This window comes from Pleuronectes platessa, chromosome 9, assembly GCF_947347685.1.
Source record: "Pleuronectes platessa chromosome 9, fPlePla1.1, whole genome shotgun sequence".
Lineage (NCBI taxonomy): Eukaryota > Metazoa > Chordata > Actinopteri > Pleuronectiformes > Pleuronectidae > Pleuronectes > Pleuronectes platessa.
In genome coordinates, this window is record NC_070634.1 from 7,465,858 (window position 1) to 7,493,779 (window position 27,922).

The 27,922-nt window shown below is 39.8% G+C and overlaps 3 protein-coding genes across 3 annotated transcripts; 1 reads left to right on the plus strand and 2 right to left on the minus strand.

The window, feature by feature from the left end:
- Positions 1–50: 50 nt before the first annotated feature.
- tmem45a (transmembrane protein 45a) lies at positions 51–7,839 on the minus strand. The gene is made up of 6 exons (XM_053431255.1): positions 7,523–7,839; positions 4,293–4,500; positions 3,907–4,119; positions 2,424–2,608; positions 1,528–1,670; positions 51–1,403 (listed from the first exon to the last, which is right to left on the minus strand). Exons 2-6 carry the CDS (start codon positions 4,486–4,488, stop codon positions 1,307–1,309), a joined length of 834 nt encoding a protein of 277 aa, XP_053287230.1. The 5' UTR covers positions 4,489–4,500; positions 7,523–7,839; the 3' UTR covers positions 51–1,306.
- A 4,915-nt stretch (positions 7,840–12,754) lies between these two features.
- Positions 12,755–16,032, minus strand: lnp1 (leukemia NUP98 fusion partner 1). The gene is made up of 4 exons (XM_053430667.1): positions 15,710–16,032; positions 13,518–13,754; positions 12,880–12,975; positions 12,755–12,817 (listed from the first exon to the last, which is right to left on the minus strand). Exons 1-4 carry the CDS (start codon positions 15,893–15,895, stop codon positions 12,755–12,757), a joined length of 582 nt encoding a protein of 193 aa, XP_053286642.1. The 5' UTR covers positions 15,896–16,032.
- Positions 16,033–19,451: 3,419 nt separating this feature from the next.
- Positions 19,452–27,490, plus strand: tomm70a (translocase of outer mitochondrial membrane 70 homolog A (S. cerevisiae)). Its single transcript, XM_053430607.1, has 12 exons — positions 19,452–19,775; positions 21,962–22,135; positions 23,092–23,218; positions 23,314–23,423; positions 23,514–23,662; positions 23,890–24,097; positions 24,560–24,694; positions 24,834–24,941; positions 25,086–25,202; positions 25,317–25,414; positions 25,516–25,638; positions 25,724–27,490. Exons 1-12 carry the CDS (start codon positions 19,542–19,544, stop codon positions 25,875–25,877), a joined length of 1,737 nt encoding a protein of 578 aa, XP_053286582.1. The 5' UTR covers positions 19,452–19,541; the 3' UTR covers positions 25,878–27,490.
- Positions 27,491–27,922: the final 432 nt, after the last annotated feature.

Here is a 27,922-nt window from a genome sequence, read left to right on the forward strand (position 1 = left end):
AAATACTGTTGTAAATATATTTGTGTTATTTAGACTGCTGCAATGATAAATTAGTATTTTATGATATTTTATTGATAAAACATTGGAGTTACAAGATAATAACAAGAAGCTTAAACAACGACAACAATAATTAGTTGCTATGCCAAAACACAATTATTTCGCGGTTAACATTAGCAGGAACATATGCTTCACTTGTTTGAACACTCAAGGATATGCCTTATTCTTATTCCACATATAAGATCTTTGTGAAAACCCGTTGCCAGTGATGCAGGGTGTGTTGTGCTGTTGGAATGGGCAGGAGGAACCAGTGTGATAAAATGGCTACCTTCTGCTGGGATGATTATGTGATTCATGGGTGATCATTTGGTTTACAAGTTTTGAGGTGTCACTAGTGGAGGAAAAAAGCTAACATTAATGTAACCATGACTTCTGTAAATAACCCAATGATAACTATTCAAATCATAGGAACGTGTATGATAAGAACACTAGAGACACAGTGTGAGTTCCTCTGACAAGCAGAAAGTCCCCACACAAAGACACAGTTAAAACATTTATCCACACTGAAAAAAAAAAAAACATTTACAGCAAAAGCAATAATAATTTAATCTGAATACATCTCAAACAGCAAAAATTCAACATAAATAATTTATTGTTTGGCTTTGGGTTCGACTCACATGTGTGACTCAATTTCCTATCTTTATGAAACACAAATACTTTCAAGTAATATATGCTGTGCTGATGGTGATCATTGTTTTTACCACAAGGTGGCACTACTGAACACCAACATGTCTGACAAGAAATGTTTGTCTGGTCAAATGAAAAGCATGCGATCGATAAAAACTTTGGCAAATTAATAATAAATGAATACGGAAGAATATATGCAAAGTATCCCATCCTCTGTTCAGCCTGTTTCAGCTCCGGGAGGCGCTAGAGAGTCCCTGTAGCGACCAAAATGTATTTAAGAAGTCCTTCATCCCAAGTGCCATCAATATCAATAGTGACCAATGAGATTTACCCACATAAATTGACATAATATTATTAAAAAAAAAATGTAATCAATCATATGACCTTGCACATGTGTTTGTTTTACGTTGTTGTTCTTTTGTGTTGGATGAGCTGAAGATAAATTTCCTCCATCAATAAAGATTAAATAAGGCAGAGGTAGGATATATTTCTAAAGTAAAGCACATGTCCTCATCCCTTTCTTGTTTGAATGCCACGCTTCTAGCTGTATTGCTGCAAACATTATATCCCTGATTCAACTGTGATGTACACGAATCACAGTGAAGTTAAACAACAGTCCTCCTTATAAAATCTCATCCTCTGACTCTGGGTCCCTCTCGCTGGGCTTCAGGAGCCCCATTTCCATCGGAGGAGTCCTCTTCAATCTGGAGCGAACCCCACTACAGAGAAAGTACAACAAACAACGGACCTGAGATTGTGACAGTACAGGCGCTGAAGAATCGATCAAATTCCAAATGCATGAGCAGCAGCTTATAGGTTGTCTGGTATGGAGAAGGCTCTCACCAGCTGACGGCGCAGTACAGCAAACCCACGAGGAGCATGGCGAAGGCGAGGTGCCACGAGAAACACATGGTGATGAACATCATGTTGTTGTGATCCTTCATGTCCCACTCAGTGCCACTGGGAGAGTACAGCACGAAGCCAATCTGTAACCAAGAGAGGGTCATGTCAGGAGAATAACAGATGAAAATTTGCTTATCTTGTTTCTAATTCCACAAAGGAACATCTTTCTGCCTCTCTATGGAATATAGCATATTTCAGGAACCAAATAATCAGCTTCACACTTGGCGTGTGTATTGTAAATTGTCCATCAAAGTGCAGTGCCTTGTTTCAAAATCTATAAACATTTAATAAACAGGCAGTCTGAGGACACACTTATCACAGTGAGGTTTATAGAATCAACTTCACTTTTGCAATATGTTGTCAGAGGAAAACATGCACAATGTTTGATTTGTTAATGCAATGCTTTATATCGAGCTGAATTGCAGGGCTTTTTTTTTTGAAAAGTTGTGAACTTGGGTCTGAAGATTACAGACCTGTGAAATAGCTGACCTGTAATCCATGAAATAATTAACACCAGTTAAGTAAATCATTCAAAATTACCTACTTCACTCTGCACCATGATGCACCATGCACCTATATTATATATATTATATCATATATAGAACTGTTTGAGGGGGATTCACTAATGAAAAGGAAAAATTCTAAAGTACCTCCAGAGCTTTAACACAGAATAAGAGAACCACCCAAGCTTTAGAACAGACACTGCACTGGTATTACTAACTCTGGCTCATTTACAGTATTTTGCCTGTTGGTTAATGAGCACTGTCCCTATCAAATGAATATACAAATTAAATGAAATGGAACTTATTCTCATACGTGCACACACTAACACATACCTGCCAGAACCAGGTGCCCTGCACGACAGTGAGGCAGCACCGCACCAGCTCCAGAATGATGTTGCCTCGTTGGAAGACCTCCAGGAAAGCAACAAAAGCCCCTCCAAAGATGGCATAGAGCAGCAGCTGATGTACGTGGACGTCCAGCATACTTCTCCCATGGAGATGGTAGAAAAAAAGAAATCCTTCAACAGCAAAGGAAAGTCATTATGGAAAAACTGAGTAGGAAGGTTGTGTAAAATATGTTTTCACCGCTTTGTTGATTTTTAGATGAGAAGTGACGCTATTATTTACACTTAACTTTTAACCCTAACCCAAACTTTTGCACTTGTACCCGAGGTAATACCTCTCCAGATACCAAGGACTTTAATGTAAAAGTAGATAAAAAAGTAGAGTGGCCCAATTTATTTGAGTAAGCAAACAAATATGATTTGTTTCAATTGAGATTGTGAGCAAGTTGGTTTGCAGAGAAATAACTAAGAACTGGGTTAATGGTTCAAATATATATCTATACAGTTCAAATAGATAACTTTAGGTAAAAGCAGTGTATAAACTGTTGTAATAGTTAAAAGTAATGGATAAATGGCTCAAATCAATGCCAATGCCTAATCTTAACAGATAGTTAAACTAATGATGGTAAATTATTGAATGGTTATCTAAATGAAATGCAGAAATGGGGTTAAATGGTTAAAAAGAATAACTAAAAGTAGCTGATAAAGCTTATACAAGCTAAAGGTAGCTAAAATAGTTGAAAAACAGCTGAACATAAATGATAAATAGTTCAGATATATAGCTAAACAAAACTAGCAACTACAGATAGATGGAATTATTGAATAAATAATTGAGATAGTTAATGTTAGAGTTCAAAATTTATTTAACAAGTAAAGGATAAACGATTGAAGCTTCTTCTACAGAGAATATTAGAACCATGTTAATTACAAGAAAAGAGAGAATTTCCTCCAAGTCTGTGTGACTCTTTAACAGAATTGATTCAGTTTCTTTCAGAAACCTTTCAAAATCTTGGTATTTACGATAATATGGTGCTGATTAGCCAAAATATCAAGTATTATGATATTTGTAAGACTCATTCTAAAGTATAACTTAAAAAGTTCCTCCACATTCTTCATTTTAACACAGGTGACAGGCCTCTTTTCTGAGATTCATCCCCTAACATGACATAAAGCTTAAAATTAAAGACTTTTTTCCGTAACATAATTACTTTATTCTCTCAATCTCAGATATTTTCCTCTTTAAGTTATACACTGTATTATTCTTTCAGTATTAGTAAGCTACAAATCCAAACCAATCAAAACAGTGAGTGATAATGAATATGAAACAATATTATTTGTATTGTAAAATAACATTCAGTTCAAAATCAGTTCATATTATATACATTTGACATGTGTGCCGGAGCTTTGGGGGTGCATTTTAAAACGCAGCTGAGGAACTTGAATAGAATATTAAAATAAAGAATCGTTTCTACCTTCATTAAAGAAAGCGATAGCCATCATTAACCTGTCCAGAGTCAGTGGGAAAGCCTCTGTGGTGTGGATAATCAGAGACACTATCCCAGCCAGGCCAAAGAAGAGGTACATGGTTGCATGCTGCCAGTTCATCAGATATTCCCAGTGTTTCTCTGTAAAGTCGTACAACCGGAGCTTCGGTCCACCTGCAAAAAACTGCTCTGCCAGCATCCCTGTGGAACATTGCAAAAAAAACTCTCTGATCTCCTTAACTGAACAACTGGATACTTAGAAAAGCCTTAATTTGTATAGTATAACCACATGACATCATTAGAGATTAAAGAAGGATTCATGAAGTTGTTGTCACTCACAAACTTGTTTTCTAGGAAGTTAGAGACCTGCTTACCAAAAAAAGAGAAGAAGACTACGATAGAGCTCTCAATGATCTCCAGGCGGCGCTGCGAGGCTCTGCTGGCCAACCGGGTGGAACCTACGTTCTTGTTCCTGCGGGTGGCGTGCCAGAGCGAGTACTTTGCTGTCCACCAGAGCCCAGCTACAAGGAAGAAGCTCCCAGGGAGAGCGTGGCCCTTGAAGCTTCCCATGACTCACAACACCTGAATTGAGGGAGGATACAGATATATAAGTTGTTGTTATGGATAATTGATCCAATCCATAATTGTAATAAAGTGAAGACCATTGTTGCTATTTTCTTCTTGCACAACAGCAAAAACCACTTCTCTGAAAATGTGTATGTTCCATCTAAACCAGGGGTGTCCAAACTACGGCCTGCGGGCCATCTGCGGCCCGCCATCCATTTTAAATTGGCCCGCCTCAAAAAATATATTTTATTTTTTTGTATCTTCTACCTCGCTTTAATGTTGTGCAGATGAACTCACTACAGTCTTCACATATATGTTTAACAGGTATCTTAAGGAATTCAAAGCTCCTGTTTGTTTTTATTCCGATCTCATAATACCTGCACCTAAGAAATCCAACATCAGTTGCCTGAATGATTACAGACCTCTCGCATTAACTTCTAGACAAATGAAAATCTTTGAGAGCCTAATATGTAAACACCTGTCCAACGCGGTCAGCTCAGACTCACACCAGTTTGCATACAGGGCAAATAGATCTGGAGAGGATGCTGTGTCACTCTGTGTCCATTCGATCCTGCAGCACTTAGCATCCCCTGCCACATAAACACGGGTTCTCTGTGTTGGTATAATAGCTCTGCTTTCAATACCATTTTACCGACAAAACTTTTTGATAAGTTGCTGGTGCCCCCCAGGGTTAAGTTCTATCGCCTCTCCTGTATTCACTGTACACAAACTACTGCATTTCAGTTTGTGAAAGTCCAAATTTGCTGACAACACAGTAGTGGTAGGGCTGATCCCATGCAACGATGAAACAGCCTACTGAAATGAAGTTGTGTCTCTGATTAACTGGTGCTCTCTCCAAAATTTGGAACAGATAGTCTCTAGATCTAAAGAGCTGGTGGCCGGCTTTCAAAGAGACAGTAAGACTGACCAGCCACTGACCATCAATGGTCTGGAGTAAGAAAGATTGGGCAGTGTCAAGTTTCTTGGAACAACAGTCTCCTTTTCTCTGAAGTGAGATGACAACTCCATCGGTGTCGTCAGAAAAGCCCAGAGGATGAGGATGCATCACCTATCTTTATTTCTAGTCTATGATTAAAACAAACAAGATGATTCCACCCCATACACTTTACAGTTTGACGTATATTTGATCGTGTGTTCTTAAAGTAGCGTGGGTGTTCACAGTATTTGAGTGTGCCTGACACGAGTGGAAGAAATTAGAAAATGGAGGGGGGATTTGAGGGAGTGCCTGCAATTTAGTTGAAGAGCATAATTAGACATAATTACTGTGTGTGTGTTGGCGACAGGCCTTCAGATGACCTTGGTAGGCGTGTGTCTAGACGTAGAGAGAAAGCTTTAGAGTGTCAAGAGGCTTTCACCTTTACCTTTAAACATCTACCTCACTGCACTGTACAACAGAGCTGTTCTCTTCTCAGTTACACCAGCGCTCAAATGATCTCCTTTGTAATGATTAGCCATCATTTCCTCAACAGTGAGAACTGCACCTGATTGATGTGAACTATGATCTGTGGCTGCAGACCAGCCTTTCATCTGTTTACTCCTCCATTCTCTCCAGGAAACAGATGTTTGTCCAATTAAAGTAAAGACAATGATCGACTACTCCATGATGTGTTGTGCCCTCCCTTGTCCATTGTGTTTCTGCCTCATGGTTTCAGTGTAAATATGAGATGAATACTCAGGGGGTTCATAAACCTGCTTAACTTTAGTCCATTTTGCAGTGAATCACGCTTGGTAAACTCTGAGACAGCAAAGCGGGGATGACATCAATGAGCAGAGAATTTCAATAAGGTGCCTGGATGCACTTTCCTTTGTGATGTAGATGATGGACAGCATTCTGCCCAGCAACAAAGGGAACCTTTTGAAGGACGACACATGAAGCAGGCAGATTTTTTCAGCCGTTGAAATGAACTCGTCATGCATCCTCTCCAGATTGGGGAAAACACTTCAGTCGCCATGGCGATCGCTCAATCATGTCACTGGAATCCATCCAGACCTTCAAGTGCCTGACTGATTTAATCTATGACAACATCCGTGTGGTCCTGTCTCCAGATTCATTAGTTCACACAGTTCCTCGTGTGAGGGATCTCAATGAGTTACTGCACTTTTATCAAACATAATGTTGACAAGTAACTATATTTAGACAAGCTCAAATTTGAAGCACTTCATGCATTAACTCGGAGTAACATTTTATACTTTTCCTCCATTCAATTTATATAAGGCTACTGCGAGTTACTTTTCATATAAAGATTTTACAAGGATGATGCACTGCAATATATTAAACTACCAAACAGTTAACAGATGAAAGCAGCTTGACAAACTACACATTCAAGTTGATGCATCTGTCCTGAAGATTAAAAAATAATACACTTAAGATACTTTAACTTGTCAAGTAATAACCGTTTACTCAAGTAGCAGTGCCGATGACGGGCTGTTACCTGCTTGTTATTGAGTATTTCTAATTGGCAAAGCAACTTTAAGTAAATTATGTGAACAGTGATTTAAGTTTGGCCATTTATAGAACCATCTATGCAGTAAGTGAGAAGATTGAAACTTATTATCATGTGCATCATATTCTCTCACAGCTACATACACTACTTTCAATGAGATCCTCTTTAGATTGTGAATAATCATTATACATTTTGGTCGTCGGTGTAGATCCAGTTTTATTTAGGAGTAACAGTTTAAATAACTGACCTCAGCTGTTTTAACAGGAACAGCGTCTATAAAACTATAACAAGGTAACAAAGAAATTAGATTACAAAGAGTATAATAACTTTTGCCCAGGAAGAACTAACAGAAGCTGTGAAAGTACTGCATTCTTATAAACTAAAAACTCATTGAATGCCTAAACATGAGGTTACTACTATATACTATAAAAGATACTGCAAACACTTCAGTGGTTCTTGAGGCAACACGTTTAGACTTTAGTTGTGTAAGAAAGACAAACACATAAAGCCTCAGTTGAACACACAGCAGCCTTGGATTCCTCAATAGCAGAAAGAAACGGGGGGTTTCTTACCCTGTATGTTTGTTAATGGAGAATAAAAGTTGCAGTGAGTAAATTCAACCAGGAAACTCAGAGCATCCTCTTCTTGTCTTCATTGAAAATCTTGTTCCGGGAGTAACACAGTGTTGTGTTCCTTGTTCCTCAGTAAAATGTGGAATAAACATCAGTTGTGTGTCTCCTCCAGGCCTCACACTCCGCTGCCTTCGTTTTTCTCATTTTTCCGACTGTTATTTTTACACCACCAGTAAACTCTCCCATTGGGTGACTGGTGGGAGCTGGCGTCACCAGTCCGCGCTGTGATTGGCTTAAATTCACGTCAGTCTCAGGTGTCCACGAGTGCACTTTCACTCCGCTTGGTCCCTCCTCTTTATATAAAGCCAGTGGTCCCACCCACCGCGGAGGAAATGAGTCCATGTGTCCGTCCAGATTGGGCCGGGCCCGGGACAAGAGCTCCGGCACGTAGACCCTCTCCTCATTCCTCAAGCTCCAGGGTCTGATGAGTCAGTCACAGTCATGGGAGAATAAACTGGACAATAACATGTCTAATTCAGGCTGGATGAAGTAAACAACCAGAAAAGTCAACAGAAAACAATACAATATCTGTTCTATTGCTATTATTATTATAAAATCACTTTAATAAAACAGACATCTTACTTAAAGTGCACATTTCTGTCTGGTCAGAGCTTACATATTTATGTAGAGATTTTTAAAGCAGCAGGATAAAGTAGGACTTCAGCAACTTAAAGATGAGTAAAGTTGTAACCTGACAGCTATACAAACATCTACATGCCACCAGGGCTGTAACCAGGATTTTAGAGAACTTGAGGTCCTGAGCCCCCCCCCCCCCCCCCCCCCCCCCTTCCAACACCACCCTTACTCCCGGGCCACACTGGATGCTTGAGCAGTGCGTGTTCATGGAGGAATCTCTTTCTTTTCATTCAGGCACCTATGCTATCAGGCTGGAGCTGCCAATTTGGCACGTGAGCCGCGCTGCTCTTCAGGAAAGTCTGGTCTCACATATCTTCTCCACATCCAACATGCGGTTCACAGCCAAATAGTCAGTGAAAATGATCTCAAACCACAGTTTCAATGTCATTCAAGATTCACTCACAATAAATATTTCCTGTACCTCTTTCAAAGAAAAAGCCCCTTTTTAAATGAGCACATAGGCCTACTTTTTATTCGAGAGTGGTCATACCAGAAACCTTACGTCGCAGCTCTGCAGCAGGCAAGCAGAAGACAGTGAATGGCATCAGATCGGCGACACAGCCATCACATGCTGCACCCATAAACAGTGTGGCCCAGGCGTTAGACTAGCTTGGTCAAAAACGTCTCCATTTTAATTTATTTTAGATTTTTCACATTTTATGTATTAATGCATGTATGCATTTAAAGTTGTCATGGTTAAAATATGTTTCTGGATGCTGGAGGCTGACAAATGCTGGAGTCTGAATCTAGACGTTGTTTTCATTGCTCCATGGAAAAGTTTGGTATTTCAGAAAGTATGCAGAGGGTGAGATGAGGGCGTTGATAGTACTCGAGTATTTGTTTGATAAATAGGAAGTTGCAGCCCGTAGACATTGTGTTAAACACACAATGTCTGAAAACAGAGGAAACAACCCTGGCTCTGTCTCTGCCCACGTTGTACTCCAACTGTAGCGTAACAACTCACAATTGGCCATGCCTTTCCTCCAGCTCCTTATTTAATCAAAGCTAAAAGCCACCAAATGCTCCCAAAATATATTGTTTCATAGTGTCTGCATGATATATAATCACAAAATGTATGTAAAACATAGGACACACACACACAAGAGAAAGTATTGTTACATTTAACCTCTGACAATCGAGTATTTATGTGTTTTCTCGAACATCACAGAGGTGTAACTGATAACATTGAATATGGCTGCTTAGCAGTTAGGTTATATGGGTCACATAAATTGATATGCGCATGCTGACTGACTAACAAACAGAGCGGATCCGTCAGTACGACTAAAAATCTGTGTCTAGAGAAAGTTTTGTTAATGTTATTATGAGGTTTGAAAACCTTGACTATTGTTATTACTGTCCATTTGTCCTTCTGCAGTGATATCATTTGAACAATGAAAGCATAATTAAATGTGAGCACTACTGTCAAGCACATATTGAGACACAGAAAACTATGTGTGGGTTGAAAGCAAAGTAAACCACAGCGAGGGTGTGTCACATAAGTGTGTCTTTATTGAAGAAGACAGGTCAGCGCATTCACAGAAGAATAGTTCTGTGAGTGACAATTACAAACTTCTTGACACAAGGATTTTCTTTTTTAGTAAAAATCTTTTCCAACGTAGGACAGTAACAAAATATTGAATAGGTCACATGTGATAGAGAGTCCAAGAACAAAATGTGTTACTCACAGAGAAGATGGTAAGTAAAAGACTAAATGAAGTGGAAAGATAAATTGAACATTGCTCAGCTACATTTTGACCAACCCTAATAGATGTTATCTGCAGTGTGTGAACATATTGATCTTGGTTTGATACAAACACATCCAGAAACATTACCAACATTTTGGATATAAATACAATATAGTCACTGATTAGCGACTGCATTATACAGATAAATACATACTGTGGGTCAAATACAATGTAGTATTCAACATGCTAAAGATTGAAAGCCAGCTAATTCTTTTGTTTGTTTGTTATGTACATGCAGTCCGATTCTGCTAGACATGTAGCACACACTGTAAACTCTCATTTGGACAGAGGTGCTTGAAAGCTCAAGAGTGGTGACGACAGTTGACTAGACCTCACATGCAGAACAATAGCACAGATAAGGCAGGGAGATGGAACAGATGGAAAGTTGTGTGTCAGATAAGCTCACCGCTTCAGGAGGAGTTCAAACCTATAACAGCAGAGATGGAACACGTAGGCTCACTCACTCTCAGATCGGCAAAGCCAGTTCTTCATAAGCCTGTGAGTATTAGTACATTGGCCCATTATATATTTTTCAGCAACTTGGAACAACAGCACAGAGAAAACACATTGAATATGCAAGTATTCAATATACAGTTGATACTCTGAAGTGAGTTTGACACTTTAACTGTTCTCCAGAAAAGGGAGAGGAAAGAAAAGGTTTAAGTTGTTAAATTTGCTATTAATTAAATGAAAATGAGGAAAAACTTGGAAGCGGTAAGTTTAATGTGGTGTAGTGTATGTGGGTCGTTTGCTCAAGATCTGTTTAAAAGAATTGTTGGACATTTTTGGAAATACGTTCATTTACTTTCTTGCCAAGAATTAGACAAGAATATATCGCTCTCGTGTTAGCACGGTAAATATGTAGATGGAGTCAGCAGCTGCTTAGCTCAGCATAAGGCCTAGCTCTATACATAGGTAACAAGGTTTGCCTCTATTCACCTGTAAAAGTCACTAATTAACAACTTCTCATTTGTTTTTTGTGTAAAAAACTGAATTATCCCTTTTACAGGGTTTCTGTGGTGGATTATGCCTTTGCTGGAGTAATGTATTATCTCAGGACAAAGTCAGGCTTAACTGTTTCCCTCTGTTTACGGTCTTAGAGCTAGGCTTAAGTCTGGTTTATATTTAACAGACAAATACCGCATGGCAGCAGAATTCATCTCCTCATTTAACTTTAATATAGTGAGTATATTTCCCTAAAGGTATTTAAAATGAACAAAAATACAATTATTTTAGCTTAAAACAAATACAACACATTGTTCAGAATGTCTCCAGACATTGAGGAAAAACAGACCAAACCTCTCAGATTTATATCATAAAAGGTCTAGCTTAAATTACAATTTTATTAACTTTGAAAGAGTGCCCAGTGCCTCACCTGACAGAAGAACTGAAATAAGTTTCCCTTTAAAGTACTAATGTAATGAAACCCTCATGCAGTTATTCATCCCAGAGGTTTAAGCAGAAGGACTGGGGGGAGGTCATGGGGTCAGTGGGTCTCATGCAGGTATGCGTTCATGGCAGGGACCGTCATGGGACATTGGTGCGGGAAGATGACCAGTAGAGGAGCTGTGGCATTGACACATGGACACGACATGTAGGACACGTCTGTTTCTTCCACACCCACTGCTCCATGCACTGAAACACATTTTAAAGGACATTATTGTCGCATCTGTTGAAACCAATTGAAGCCAAATTGATTTCCAACTTGTTGACCTACAGTAAGTGTTGACGTGTTGACTACATGCAGGCTCGACGCTGACCTGACCCTGAACTGTGAGGACTCTATGTCACATGTTTTTTAAACGATTTTCAAAAGGTTATAAAGCTGATAAAATCCAAAGTATTTTTAATTTCTTTGGTTAGTTATTGACATTCGAATTAGGACTGAACACAAAAATACACGGCAAAAAAATATTGCACTTCTTCCTAAAAGTCTTCAGACTCTACTGTCCATGAACATCTACTGAATATGCCAAATAGAATATTATAGGATTTGTTTTACCCCTTACAGTACACTATTGAAATTATTGTGGTTCTGCCATATTGAAAACATCCTCCTTGTGTAGTTATAAAACCATCTGTTGAGTTATACAGAAAGATAGCGGATCGATTGTCCCCTAGTAGCTAACTGTGTCATGGCTGAAACCAATACTTAAGTTTTTCCAATAAAACATTCAAAAAATGCCACCAAATTATTATGCTTCATTCACATATTCTGAATCCGCCTTGTTTTGGATTTTGACACTGGGGAGAAAGAGCCGTAATGACAGCAGACACAGCAATGGGGCCCATGGGGCAGCTTCACAGGATCAGGTCAGACAAAGTCAAGGCCCTGAGACTTGATCAGCTGAACCACCAGAGTCTCACACCATACAGTAGTAAAGGTACAGGGAGATAAGCCTGATGATTAGGCCATTGGTTCACATCTTCCATCTTGTTCTCCACCTACTTCCACTGAACAATATCAGCGATGTCTCCGCAGGGAAAGTTGACGACGGATTGTCTGCTGCTCGTTCTCCATGTAGATTGGGCCGTCTGCCGACTTCCTCCTCTCGTCCGACAGTCTCCTCACCTGAGAAGCTGCTGCCTCTTGGCCGCTGCCGTGGGGCCGACACTGCTCTAGCCTGCGAGCCGCCTGCGGCACGCACCAAACAGAGACATTACAATCAGTAAGCTTTGAATCTTTGACCACTAGAAAGCTGCAAGTGTGCCCCATGCTGATGCAGGCGAACGCCCAGTGTTCACTCTTCATTCCACTTCACATCATGCGTGTCCGGGACGTGAGCGGCCTTCATGCACCAGGGTTATCTGATATCTGACATGCTGGGACCTGAGGGAATAAGTGATGAGGCCTCTGCAATGGAGGTCAGGGTGAGGGAAACACATGCAGTCAATTAATCTCAGAGGATGCTTTACCTCTTTGTGGAAGCGGTGTGTACAGTGCAGCTCTTGTAAGCCTCTGTTCGTACGCATATCCTCATGACAGATCAGACACAACCTCTCATCACCGCTCTGTAAAAGAAAAGAACCTTGACTCAAAATGAATTGTAATACTACAGTAACGTTGTTTTAATGCTATTTATATCATATATTTGGATAATTAATGCTGTGAAAGTGCATTGTTGTCCATACAACATCAGATCACTGTGTGAATTAACTCCAGCCATTTGAGTTTGATGGTTACGAGAAAATGCATAACTTAAGTTTTGATAATAAAAGAGATATTTAAAGCTAAACCATGATTACAAGCTCAAAAGAATACAAACCAAATTGATGAAAAAAATATGTAGAACACATATATGATGCAAAATAGGTGATAGACATTCGATCAATATGAGCTTTTGGGACATGTCATGCAGGAGAAATCTGACTGTGATCCTGTCAACACATTAAGTTATCTACCTTTTAAATCTCTCTAAGAGCTCTTTCATCTTTAAGAGCTTCGTAATGCCCTGTTAGTGGAAGACAGAGATCGAACCTGATTTAACCTGATGTTAAATGGATCATGCACCACAGTAGGGGCTCAGAGTACTGCTGCAGCTCACCAGAGGCACGGCCCTCTTATCACGGACACAAAGTCTCCTCTCGAAGGACTCTGTGAGCTCCGGGATGGTGCTGATACGGTTCTCTGGGATGGCGTTCTTTTGGCGACTGTTGTCGTCTGAGGAGGCCCGGCGAGCCCTCTGATGGAGTCTGACCTCCGCCTTCTCCTCTCTTGTCTTGATGTGGCTGGGAGAGGGCGCCATCGACGCTGCGTGGAGCCTGCTCAACTTCATGGCGTCTAACTGGGACTGTGGATCATACAGAGTGTTGATGGACAAGTGTCATTAAAACTCAATCTCACTTTGAACACCACATTGATGCCAACCTAGCTGGAAGTAAAGCAACAGTGTCACATTTCCTATTACGGCTGTAAATGCATTGAGAGGTCCTGAGAACAGACAACTCTGCTGAGCCTCTGTCTGTGAATGGCGTTAATCAGACACTCGCTAATATCCTTAAGTAACATGTTAGCCAAGCACCCACCTAATTATAGTATCGACTGAGTTTTATTGATATTTAAATAACAGCAATAATCGGATTGTTTCCCTTATATGTTGCAAACCAGGGTTGCTGAGGGATCGGGGGGATATTGTGATCTGTTCTCCTCATTGATGATTTACTGCCAATTTGCCAGATTGTTTCAATCAAGACAAGTGATTTATTTCCTAGGCATCAAGTGAAAACTTCCTAACTCCCCTTATCTCGCCATGTTAGAGAAAGTGATAAAACATTCCTGGATCTGACCTTTGCCTGGATCCATGCCAAAATTTTAATTGGGTTCTTTCTATGCCCATGTCCCATCCCTCCGCCAAGATTCGTGGAAATCTAAAATCATTGGTTATTGCAAAATCCTGATGGCAAACCAGAACATAACAAATACCTCTGGCAAGGCCCAATAGTCCCCTTAAAACTCAATCAAGCTTAAATTCAATCTACTAATGCTCACACTCATAAACTTCCCTAAATGTCCCTGATTCTTTTTATTAAGATTCATGAATTATTCCATGGAAAGTTGGAGAAACCATGAAAAAACAAGGGGAAACAATTCCTGGATCTGCCCCTAATGCAGATCTGCACCAAACTGTTCTTCCCAGACACATACCACATCCTACCACCAAGTTTCCAGGTTATCTGTTCTGTATTTTTGCGTTATCCTGCTGACAAAGAAAGATGCGAACCAACAAACAATCATAAAGACAGGGGTGAAAACTTGTCGGAAGTAGAAAAGAGAAGCATGTTTTTGAATTCTTATGCTGACATTGATATGCATCTGCTGAATAATCAGGTTTCACAATATTTTTAACTATTGAGCAGTAACACCTTTGGCACCTAAAGGACATAACTCAGGATTCAAAAATTGAAAAGAAGCACATTTCTAATCATATGAAAATATTTTATCAGCACCAGCAGTAAAATCTATTTAACATTCTACTTTTGGCAACTCAAATTGTTAGATGGAATAAATCTATGCAAGGGAAATGTATGCATCAAGAAACTTGTATATCAGCATTATCTCAGGTAATTTAAGCTTTGCATTCTTTAAATTTATTTCAGAATATATCCACTGACAGGAAAACATGAATTCAGCTGCACACACACACACATTGATTGTCCCTTAACCAGCTCATTTTAAGCATACAGATTAAACATTTATTTTGTAAACATCCATGGTCTAATCACTGCACATATGCACACTGCTCTTCAACTGTAGTGTATGTTTTCACATCAAGTGTGAATGCGTGCTTACGTGTGTGTGTGTGTTTGTATGTGTGTGTGTGTGTGTGTGTGTGTGTGTGTGTGTGTGTGTGTATGTGTCTGTGTGTGTTGTTGTGTGCTGGGGAAACATCATATAGTTGTGGATCAGGTGATATAGTCGATGTGAGAACATCGTATTACTAAACACATTAACAGACCTGCCATGTCATTGTCTCATAAAATATACAATAAAACAGTCGTGCCTTCTCATGAGTCAACCTTTGTCTTTAATTACACCGTTTACCCACTTTTTCCATGCTTTTTTATTTTAACAACTAAAAGAAGATACGGTATTTACCCCTTACCTATAAGTTTAAAAACAAAATATGATGTGGTCAGACATTGTAAAAGACATTGAATAAAATGAAAAGTGTATGTCTGCTGTTTATGTCTGTGTGAATACATTGAACAAAGTCACATGTATCGGTGAAATGCTGTCTGTCCTTACCAGAGTCGGGAGTGATGCTCTTCGATCACCTTGTGCTCTTGCAGGTCTTCTGAAGCTGTGTTTTCTTTCTCTGGAGTGTGCACCCTCAGCTCCGTGACCCCAGTAACTACTCATCCATTTTGTAAAGTTACCATCGTCGTCCTCGTCATTGTCCATACTAAATGCAGGCAGGAGCCTGAGTGCCATGGTGGACAAGAGAGTCTCTGTGCAGCACGTCCCTGTTCAGCAGAGGAGAGTGTGTGATCCCAGCTGCGTGGTACACAGGGTAAAGACAACACAGAGCTGACCTACTAAGCTTCTAACTCACTGGCCGCTCAACTACTACAAAGGTAACTCACTTCAATTATATCCCTCTGGTGCCTCAAGCGCAGTCGCTGTTGTTGTGTTATTCTTGGAAGATCCAGAAAAACATGGCAGAGCTTTTGCTCAGGTCTTTAAATAAGTGGATCCCCTGTAATCTATTTGATGTTAGTTGTAGAAAGTGGAAAATGGGGGTGATTGGAATAAACAGGGAGGCAGGGAGGAATGGTATTTTGGCACTGGATGGCTGATGTGACCACAGCTTTTAATATTTCCATTACAGTCATGGGCCTGGGGGTAGACATCTGAAAGTCCAATTTCCCCATACTTTCCACTCGCTGAGTACATCAAACCTGTCAATATTTATGGAGTGCATGCATCTGGCCACCACTGTGCACTGTGAGCCCGAGGCTTTTGCAATACAGGACAGAGAGAGAGCACGTCGAATCATATTTTCTTGTTTTTGTTTTTAGTAGAGCTTTTTAATAAATGAATATGTGAGAAATACAAGTTGAAAAGCAACAGCTGCACAAACTTGTACAAAATCGTAAGCATATGCTTATTTGTCCATAAGGTTACATTTGCAACCTGTTGTGTGTCTGTGATCAGTTCCATCAGCTGCATCAAAGGAAACTTTTTGCATTTACAGATTAAATCTGACATAAAAACACATTATTAATTCTAGAATTGAATGTCATAAATAAATATAATTAGTAACATAAAATATGCAACATACAATCAAATCATAGTAGAGAATCCAGTTATTTCTGGTGCTCATTACAGGTGAGGAGAGTGCACTGTGAGAGAAACAAGAATATCATATAAAAGCTGTGCTGAAGATGCTATTGAAAGTTGCAAAATCCTGTTATCCAACTCGTCTGACTCGTCTGGTTCTACTATTTATTACATTTTGTTATGTAACTATTAAAACACTTAGTTTTTATCAATTATAAAAATAATTATAATGTTTGAATGAATAAAGTAAATATTAAATAATCCCTGAAAAACGCTTGAGTTAAACGTTTTGAAGTGCAGCAGACAATGTGCAAAGCAATGGAATCTTAAGGGAGTTACAATTTTACACTTGAACATGAAAACATTTTTCCTTTAGACCTTCACAAACTGAAAGGATTCAAGTTCTGCTAATTAGCTCAGAGAAATGAGTCTCACAGATGAGCTCTAATACAGACACACACTGTAATGAGATACATGCTGCTTTGTCATGTCGCCGCAAACCTCAACTGAGAACAAGATTACACTAATCTGTCACTTTTCCACATAATGGAGCCAATTCATGTCACATCTGCTCACAAATGACCATGAATATTTGTAAAAATAATCAAATAAAAGCAGTAATTACACTTTGACATACATGCATGATTCTAGATTATGCAAGTTCAAGAGACAGGGTGCACCTCGGACAGGCTTAGATCATACAAATCTTTCATTCAAATAATCCAAAATGTATCAATTACAGGAGAATACTCTAGTAATCAATTGATTCCATGTAATTTTTATTCTGACATGTGTTTTAAAAGATCTCCTTAATCATTTTGTATAAACACTGGATTTTAGTGTGTAAATAAATATTAAAAAAAATATTTCCCAGAACCCAGACCTATCAACTGTATAGATTCCGATATGCCTGTTAACAAGTTTTAATAAACAAACTGGAATAATGTTCTACATATATGACAGGTGATGTGTACAGATTTACATTTTCAAAGTACCTGCTAACTTTGTCAAAACATTTTCCAGCATTACAGGAGCATACACACATCTCCGTGGCCATGGTTACCAATCATCTAGTGGCAGGGCCTAACACTAAGCCCGGCTGTGCTAACAAAAGCAGGTGCATATTACAGGAATAACAAAGACGGGGTTAGGAATAGTCAAAAGCTCAGACATCCTTATTATAACCTCCATCACTAGCACTTTTTCCCCTTTGTGAAGCAACAACATCTGCCGGGTTACTGCAGGTTAGTTAGCACGTCCACTGTACAAGGTTATTGTGTCTCATCACGTGTTGTAGTTTTGAGAAATTGATTTTATGGCTTTTCAAAACAAGCAACTGCAACATGTGTTAAACTGCTCAATGTGGACAGATCGAAACATGTCACATATTTTACATATAATTTAGTATGAAATATAAGTAAGGAAACTTTTTTTTACTTTTAACAACTACAAGAGCAGAATGAAAGAATAGTTACCTGACTGCGTGAATAGGTTACAAGTTGCAGCATAACTTTCAACATGCGCTTGAATCTTAGAACAGTTCATGAGGGAATAGTCGTCCTATCAAAGGTCTGTGTCTCATAAGGACAGGGCTCTTCCTCACAGAGACTTTCCTCTAAGCAAATATATATAGTTGACTTTGAAAACTGTTCAGTGCTGGTCCCTGTGTGAGGACAGATGGCCCCGGGTGCAAATTAAGGTCCAGACAGACCACCACTGAAATGGGACAGAGTGGAGATACAAACACACTGTGATTCACACGCACAGTCTCAGTCAAACTCATAAGATAAATCCACATTGATCAGGATAAAATGAAGTGGGATGGTGTTGGGGTTGAAAATCAACACACAATCTGAAGAGAAAATAGCCTTGACTATTGAAGTAAATTAGATGCATCACACAATTTCCTGGTGGTGGAAGCTGGAAGTATTCTACACAAAAAGGCACATGTCAAGAGGTATATACATATTTTTTTTAAACCAACTCTATATTTATGTACATACAAGAGTGGGCAAGAGCGCAGGTTCACTGACAGAATCAGCAGCGATGCCACCTGGTGGCTGCAGTTTTTCATATTTAAAGTCTCTTCAAAAGTTAAAAAATTGCGAAAGTTAAAACATTAATTCTACCACTGACATCACAAAAAACACAAAAGAATAAATTCACCTCGGGTGCCGGGAAATAATAGTTATTTTATCTCAAGTATAACCATTATTGTTTATTTACTTCTCTCTGTATTTCAAGCATCTGTTTTCTGCTTTTCAGCACTTTGTGCTTTATATTGAAAAGTAATGTATCGAATAAAGTTTTATCATTATAGTGGCAATTAAGTCGTCTCACGTGTAAAACAGGAAAAATATATTTCTAATAGAATTGATGCTTAATCAATTGACTACAAATCACATTGTAAATCTTAGAAAGTTCTACTGGTTTATTTCTAGACATGACAGATCTTATTATTTATGCCTTTAAACCACTCTTGTGTAGAACAATTAAAAAAATACACACCTATTTTTTTGTGAATATTGTTTATCTACAGGGCATCATTGCACTAAATGAAATGCCGTCGCTCGAACATTAGTTCTCTGACCTCTGTGTTTCTCTGAGGTGATGTTTGGACTACAAAACCTCAAGGTGGGACTACAACTACACACAGCCCCGTGGCTTGTCCGCCAATATCCCATGATTCCTCGCTGTGTCCTCTCGGCTCAGGGGAAGAAGAAGAAGTGTGCGCAGCTCACGCTGTCTCCTGCTGTTCCTGACGGGCTAGTGGCTAACCAGTGCTCGGTTGTAGATCATGGCTGCTTCTAAGCCGGTGGAGCCGCATGCCGGGACAGGACTTCCCCGCTGGCAGCTGGCCCTGCTGATCGGGACTCCCATTGTGCTGGGAGCGGGGGCGCTTTATCTCTGGAAGCGCGGCAGGACGAAGGAGCCGAAAGGCACCGAGGAGCGGAAGACACCAGAGGGCAGCGCCAGTCCCGTGCAGGGCCAAGACGGCGCAGCGCGAGCGAACCGGGAGCTGGAGGACATGGTAACGTCCCCGTTGCCTGGAGACTGCTCGAGCCTCCGCTGCTAACATAGCGGTCACCGCATTAGCGTGACGGTTTAGCCTGAACACCTGTCATGACCGTAACGCCACAGTCAAGGACACCTAACGTTACCCACCCGCAGCACTGACAGCTAGTTCCACGGCGAGGCCGACTGCCACCGCGATGGCTACTGGCTCGTCCGTGGTGAATTAGCCTGTTAGCTGCTGGCTAGCTGCCTCTTACGCTAATGTTTTCACGGGAGCTATGTTAGCATTGTGAACTGCGGGACTGTATTAACATTTAACACCACATTGGAATCAGCTGGTTAATCATGCGGTTAACATGTGGCAACCAAATGACGCGTGTTAAACTAGCGTTGTTATTAGCATATGTTCCACGACGGGCTAACTATCTTTTCGGAAAGTCAAATGCGCCGTAGGGCTGTCATTTCGAACAGAGGCAGGTTTACTATACTGCCACTACGAGTGGCTGCCATTACTTTCACTTTGCGCTGTCATGCGTCAGTAACGAACAATATTTAATCTGCACAGAGAAGATTACTCGTTGAAAGATCATATTTACAGCTCAGAGTCCACCAGGCCAGAATTATGATGAAACATTTACCCAGCCTTACTTTTAGCGGCAGAGCTCACCTGTGTATTTTCAACCAAAGGTGTCTGTTATATTTTGTGTGCTCGTCTGCTGATGTTCCTGGTTTGGAAGGCCTCCACATGGCAGAGAGCAAGATTAAGTAGTTGACAGATCACATTACTGTTATGAGATTCATTCTTGAAAACACGAGGACTGTCCTGTCGGTCATTAGGTAATTGAATCCCCACTGACATTTGAAAACGGTCAGGATTCATTTCATGAACTGTGTTGTATTGAGTAGTACAGTTCCTTCTATTTGCTTGGCTTGTGATGATGCTAGTTGCAGCTTTCTTTCTTTTTGGACGGATTTTATTGTCAATGTTTTTCATAAATTGAAACAGACTTAGCTTGATTACTGTTTACACTGGTGGTTTATGTATACGTTTGAATGGTTTACTTAACTGCAGTTATTTCGTCAAACATTGCATGTCCAGTACTTCAGAGGTCTGTTAAGCACCTGACATAATCTTCAGACCCAGGTTCCCATCTCTTTCAAATAGAAACTCTGTAATCCTGCTCTGTATAAAGCATTGCAGCAATAAAACGAAAGCAGTGCTCTTTCTTTTAAGACAACTTGCCCAAGAGTAATTGAATGACTATCGATGCCATGACCGAGCTCAGAACCCATGACACCAGTAAATATCTGTCATTTTGATATGGTGGAATATAAATTATCCTCAAATGATCTGATGGGATGGATGTTAGTGCTGATGGGACAGTTATGGCCCTTGGGCTTCCTGTTGCCAGCGTCTGCTGTATCTAAGGAAGTAGAAGAAGAGCTGTTCACCTCTGTCCACAGACTCTGCCTGTTAAGGCCAGCCGCCACTGACTGCTACAGAGCGCTGGTCGCCTCTTAATTCAAATTTTATTTATATTGGATGTTTCCAAATCTCACCAAATTCACACTGCTTTTCCTTGGTCCATTAAGAATAAACATACTGAGCGTGAAGGCAATACAATGAACGGTTTGCGAGATATGGATTTCATATACAGACACATTTGTGGATTAAGTAGAAACGTAGCTACATGGCTATGTGGGGAGGTATGAAGTGTTACCATTAGTAAACCAGCATTGTGCTGACATAATAATTAATTGAATTTATTAAGGCACACCCAAAGCACGTACTGGGAAGCGATGTTGGCGTAGCAGGTTACCAGTGTGGTTTCTATCAACTATTTCCCTGCTCAAACATGCATTTTATCAAATGGTTCAAGTTCATAATGTTTTGTGTGCCGTTCAGTGTTTGATAATGTCAGTGGAATTTCCTTTATTATTACTCAATAGGATAACTTTTGAAACTTGCACTTGGATCTATGCACATCGATGAATGTTTGATTCATTGTAGTTAATTTACATCTTTATTACTTTGCATATGGGTTATTTGCAGTTTTGGATTGTCACTTTAATGGCATTCAATCCTATGAACAGTTAATTTAAAAGCTTATTGTAGTATAAGATGCAGAGTGATAACTGTTAAGTAGAAAAGTATTTTTAACTCTTTAATACTTGATATCTCTCTCTCTTTCTCTTGTTCAGAGCCCTTTGGATCGGGCCCAAGCAGCAAAGAACAAGGGCAACAAGTACTTCAAGGCTTCAAAGTACGAGAACGCCATCCAGTGCTACACCGAGGCCATTGCCCTCTGTCCCACAGAGCAGAAGACTGATTTATCAACATTTTACCAGAACAGAGCAGCAGCCTACGAACAGCAGGTTGGCACCGCCTTCTTTTATTCTGTGCTGAAATTGTTGTTCAAATGAAAGACCCCCACAATTACAGATATCTTTATCAAGAGTAATGAAAAAGTAAATTTCACAGATTTTATGTCATTCCCTTTTTGAGGAGGTTTGTCGTCTGCCTGGCTTCGATTGTCTGTTGGTTATTTTGCAGGAAGCTACAGCCTTTCTCCGTAAGCAAAGTGTTTTTAGAGTACACCTGCAAGTGTCTTGTATGTTTCATTTATGGCGCACTTAATCCTTTCCTGAATAGCTGTTCACTGGGTTGAGGTTCTTGTAGAATGAACCATGTTGTTCAATGTTTTTGATTTAATATCTACCTGAAATGGATTCAGTGAATAATGAAGGATCCTCTTCTCACAACTTAAACCTTGAAGGGATGACATTCCTCTGCACAAAACAGCTGTTACTTTCATGGGTTTGGTTAAAGTGTTGCAAATCATTAACATTTTCAAATCTTTCCCCCTTGATGTTTGACTGAAGGTCAAAATGTATATCAAAACATAGATGAATTTGTGTATTCAAGAACTATTGTATTGTGTATATGGAAACTGTTCTAGTTTACAAAAAAGTTTTATATATTGGTTTTCAGATTCAAGTATAACAGTATTTTTCTTTGCACTTGCCTTGGACGAAAATCAGTGTGTTAAAATGTTTCTAGCATGCCTTCAACCTCCCTTTTTTGTAAATGTTTACGATTATGAGTCTGCCCTCAAGTACTGTAAAGCACAAGCTTTAGTCACAGTGAGGAAGCGAGCTGTTAATTATCAAGCAATTTCTTTTACATATGAATGTAGTAAAATTAAGAAATTACATATCTGTTTCCACTGCACCTATACACCTTCTCTGGCTATTAGCCAGAGCTCTGGACCATTGCAGAATCAGATACAGATATTGTGTAGAAGATAATTAGTGTATAACTGTTGTTTCAGAGTAAGTGGACAGAAGTAATAGAGGACTGCTCTCAGGCCGTGGGGCTAAATCCCCGCTACATCAAGGCTCTGTTCAGGAGGGCCAAGGCTCTGGAAAAACAAGAGAACAAGAAGGAGTGCTTAGAGGGTGAGACACTTATCTTTCTTAAAATAACGTGTATGTTCAAATTTCACCCCAAAGAATGTGTGATTCTTATGCCGGTCGGTTTTGTTCCCCCCCAGATGTCACAGCCGTGTGTATTCTTGAGGCCTTCCAGAACCAGCAGAGCATGCTGCTAGCAGACAAAGTGCTGAAGCATCTGGGGAAAGAGAAGGCAAAGGACAAGTACAAGGTATTTATCCACTTGTAGAAACATTTCTCTTTATTTTATTCCCCTGATTTGACACAATAAGTTTATGGTTTTAAAATCCCTCTTCTGTAGAACCGTGAGCCGATGATGCCTTCTCCTCAGTTCATCAAGTCCTACTTTAGTTCGTTCACTGATGACATCATCTCGCAGCCCCTGCAGAAGGGAGAGAAGAAAGATGAAGACAAGGACAAAGAGGGCGAGGCAGCTGAGGTCACTGAGAGGTCAGAGGACATTTACTTTATTGGTAACTAGAATGGTGTTTGGAGAATGCATACCTCCACCAATAATAACAAATAACTGTATCCATCCTAAAGTTAAGGTCAGGGATGACATAAATAATCTTAATTCTTCATTATTATACACAGGCAATTTCATAGATTTTTTTTTTAGATTAGGTGTAGTTTAAGATGTAACAATTCCTTATCTGTTTTTCCCTCCACCTCTTTAGCTCTGGATATCTGAAGGCGAAGCAGTACATGGAAGAGGAGAACTATGACAAAATCATCAGCGAATGCACCAAGGAGATTGAGTCAGGTGGTCGATACACTGCCGAGGCCCTGCTGCTGCGAGCCACTTTCTTTCTGCTCATTGGTAATGCTACTGCTGCTCAACCTGATTTGGATAGGGTAATCAACATGCAGGACGCCAATGTGAAGGTGAGGACTGCTGATTTAATAAACCTGCTCTTAGATGAGACATCAATGCCATCCAGCTACTACGAGAGCTGTTTAATACCATTGAAAGGCACAACAACATTCTAATTTATAGCCTGCTATCTCAAAAGGTTCTTCTGGATGTGCAGATAAATCTTACGATTTGGAAATTTTAAGAAAATGCTCCGTGTAAGACACAAATTCTCACAGTTTGATAAATACTAATCATTGAATATCACATTAAGTTCCTGGAAATTTCATTTGTGAAACAAACTGCCTCTGAAACTAAAGACAGAATACACTGTGAGAAACATCCCCGCTTACTGCTAACTTTTTATGAAAGCAAGTTATAACTACGTCCTCACGGTTGATCTACTAATTTATTTACATAAACAGATATCGTTTACTGAGGACTTGGAGAGCTCCAGCTTGACTGGTTTTCTCTCTGTTCTTTGATCTTCACAGCTACGAGCCAACGCGCTGATTAAGCGTGGAAGTATGTACATGCAGCAGCAGCAGCCTATGCTCTCTACAGAGGACTTTAACATGGCAGCTGAGATTGATACACGCAACCCTGATGTGTATCACCACAGGGGTCAGGTAAGAGGTCGAATTGGTATCTTGAACATCTGTTTGGCAACCATTACCCTAAAGTTTGCATTGCCTCTGCAATAGAGCAAAAATAACAGTGGTCATGAATATGTTATACTTCATAAGTGTGCCATGTATTTCCTCTCAGCTGAAGATCCTGTTGGACCAGGTGGACGAGGCAGTGGGAGACTTTGACGAGTGCATCCTGCTCAGACCTGACTCTGCTCTGGCCCAGGCACAGAAATGCTTTGCTCTTGTAAGTTCCTAACAAAAAAATCAAACTTGCCTGAAATAATATAAATACGTTTACCCTTTATTCAGATTTTGTCCCTTATACATGTATCAAGCATTCAAAATGTTATCTTGGCTGATGAGTTTCTTTTGGTCTGGTGTTTCCCAGTACAGACAAGCTTATACTGGAAGCAACCCCTCACAAGTACAGACAGCCATGGACGGCTTTGAGGATGTTATCAGGAGGTTCCCTAAGTGTGCAGAAGGCTACGCTCTCTATGCTCAGGTATGAAGTCGACCTGGATTTTTAAGGAAAATCCAGGTAGAAATAGCTTTTATACCTTGTTGATGTTGTCAGTGTGAACATACAACTCTAAATATTGCGTTGTGTTCTTATCAGGCATTGACTGATCAGCAGCAGTTTGGAAAAGCAGACGAGATGTATGACAAGTGTATCGAACTCGAGCCGGACAACGCTACCACATATGTCCACAAGGGGTAGGCATTTATTTTCCCCTCGTTATGTCACAGTTCATTCATAATTCAACTGACTTGTGTCGATGGGACATGTTGGTAATAGTTAAATGTATTTTTTCAAGGTTGTTACAGCTTCAGTGGAAACAAGACCTTGACCTGGGTCTGGATCTTATCAGTAAGGCCATTGAAATTGACAACAAGTGCGACTTTGCCTATGAAACTATGGGAACCATTGAAGTGCAAAGGTGAGATGTAACTATTTAATTCAAACCAGTCATGATTACACGTCGTCTTGAATTGCTTGAAGTAACCAGAGGATTATCTTTTCAGGGGGAATCTGGACAAGGCGATAGAAATGTTCAACAAGGCCATTAATCTAGCCAAGTCCGAGATGGAGATGGCTCATTTGTACTCATTATGTGATGCAGCGTACGCCCAGACAGAAGTGGCCAGGAAGTATGGGCTGAAACCTCCAACACTGTAACATCTCTTCCAATTGATCGCCAATCTCAGTCTTCATTGCTTAACCCTAACTGTGTTAAAATGCAACATTCGGAGTAACTTTGATCTGTAAAAATAAAACAAAAAACAAAAAAAAGGGTGCTAGTATATGAGAAGCAAGGAAGAGCCCTGCATATAAACAGTGTTTACATCACATCAAAAGGGTTTGTTATGATGGAAAATAAGGATTTCTATTCCCTATCATGGCAAGGCTGGGATACAGGCCTCTGGTATACTCGGATACAGGCCTCTGGTATACTTGGTGGGTTGGGGTGGCTGAGGGGGGTGGTCTAAACCAGCACAGTCCTTTGCTGGCACTTAATTCAACCAGAACACCAACATAAATCCTTTTTATTCCTCAGAGAAATAATAGGAGAGAATATCTGTGTCCTCTAGAGAGAAAAACCTACATGATTGGCCATGTATGCCTGTCTAAATTAGTGGTAACTGTGTAAAATGTAGGAGAATTGAAATGTGTGCAGTCTGTTGAACCGATTAATGACGTCGAGGCGTCTGACACAAATCTACAGAAAATACTGTGAGAGCTTTATATAGTTCTAATGGACTGTTCACTTATTAATTTATGCTGAACTAAAGTGTTTTTGTCCAGCTACTTCCATATTGTAACTTACATCATCAGCTCTGAATGCAAGATTAAAATTATAGTCAAACGTGTAATGTCTGTGTTTGGAATTGATCCCATAGATGTGAGGTAACAGAGCGCTTAGTTTAGCAAGTGCATTTTTTGTTTGTTTTATTTTTTTTAATGATGGGATTGCCTGTTTTCATTTTTATATACTTTGTGCAGCATGTTCACTTTATTAATAAATGTAAATGCAATGCTCGTGCTGTCTTGAACACTATGAAAACGCCGTCTATAAGATACTTTGGGCAAAACACTTTGGATTAGAAAACCCTAACAAACTAGTTTTTTGTGGAAGTTATTTTTTAACTTCCTCTGGTGTCAGATTTCAAAAGGGATTGGTGAGTCAATGTTTTTTTCCTAGATCACCTCAATTGAGAAACAGGACTTTTTTTTATTTTATTGTGAAAGGTTTATTTTCATGGAGTTTCATCTTTTGACAGGATAAACCCGTCGTGGTGATTCGATTTATTTTTCTCTCCTTTTCAAATGATCTTGTTACAGCCCACATGTTGTTTTTCCAGCCTGCATGCAGCCCTGAGGAACTGTTGGTTCAGTGTATGATTTGGTTCTCAAGTCGCATCTGTGCACTACGAAAAGCTAAATGTTGCCACAAGAGCTGACTGTGTGTATGTGAGGAGCATTTTCAATTTCTAGAAAATTTAATCACTCCTGTTGTCTGTGACCTTCATTCATTAAGCAGCAGTAATGGCTACATTTCATTAAATGTGTGGTAATGCCAAAGAACCAAATCATGCATCCCAGGTGCAGCTGGTGAGGACTTCTCAACCTAAGTCATCTTTCTCAAAATTGGGGAAATGGTTGTAACCTGAAGCGGTTAATCTGCAAGCATCCAGTACATTCTGTCTGTTTGATAGAGAATCAGTGATATATATGGTGACCAAAGTGAAAGACAATATGAATCCTAATAAAGTTATAATTCCTGGAATGAATTTCACCTCTGTTTCTTCTGCTTTACTGTTTAGTGTTGTAATTACTGCTCGATTTCAACACACTGACAACTCTTGTCCTCTGTGAGTCAGTGAGAAAACTTGTCTTTCGAATCTTTTCTCAATGTTCTTGCTTTTGTGGGCTTTGGTGCCGGTGATCTTTGACAGTCAGAGCTGAATTGAATCATAAACTGATTCAAATGTTCAACGGGCTGGAGATTGTCCATGAACAGAGGCTCTCAGTTATTGTTTGACTTGTCATAACCAGTGCCACCCTGGTGCCACATTTATGAATGGATGGTGAAACCAAGAGTACAAATGAGATGCTGCCACCTACAGGCTAAGAATATAACAGCTGGTTTGTGATAGACACGTTTGACTTCTCTGTTTAATCTAATTTAATAGTCATACAAACCCTCAGTGGATATTAAACAT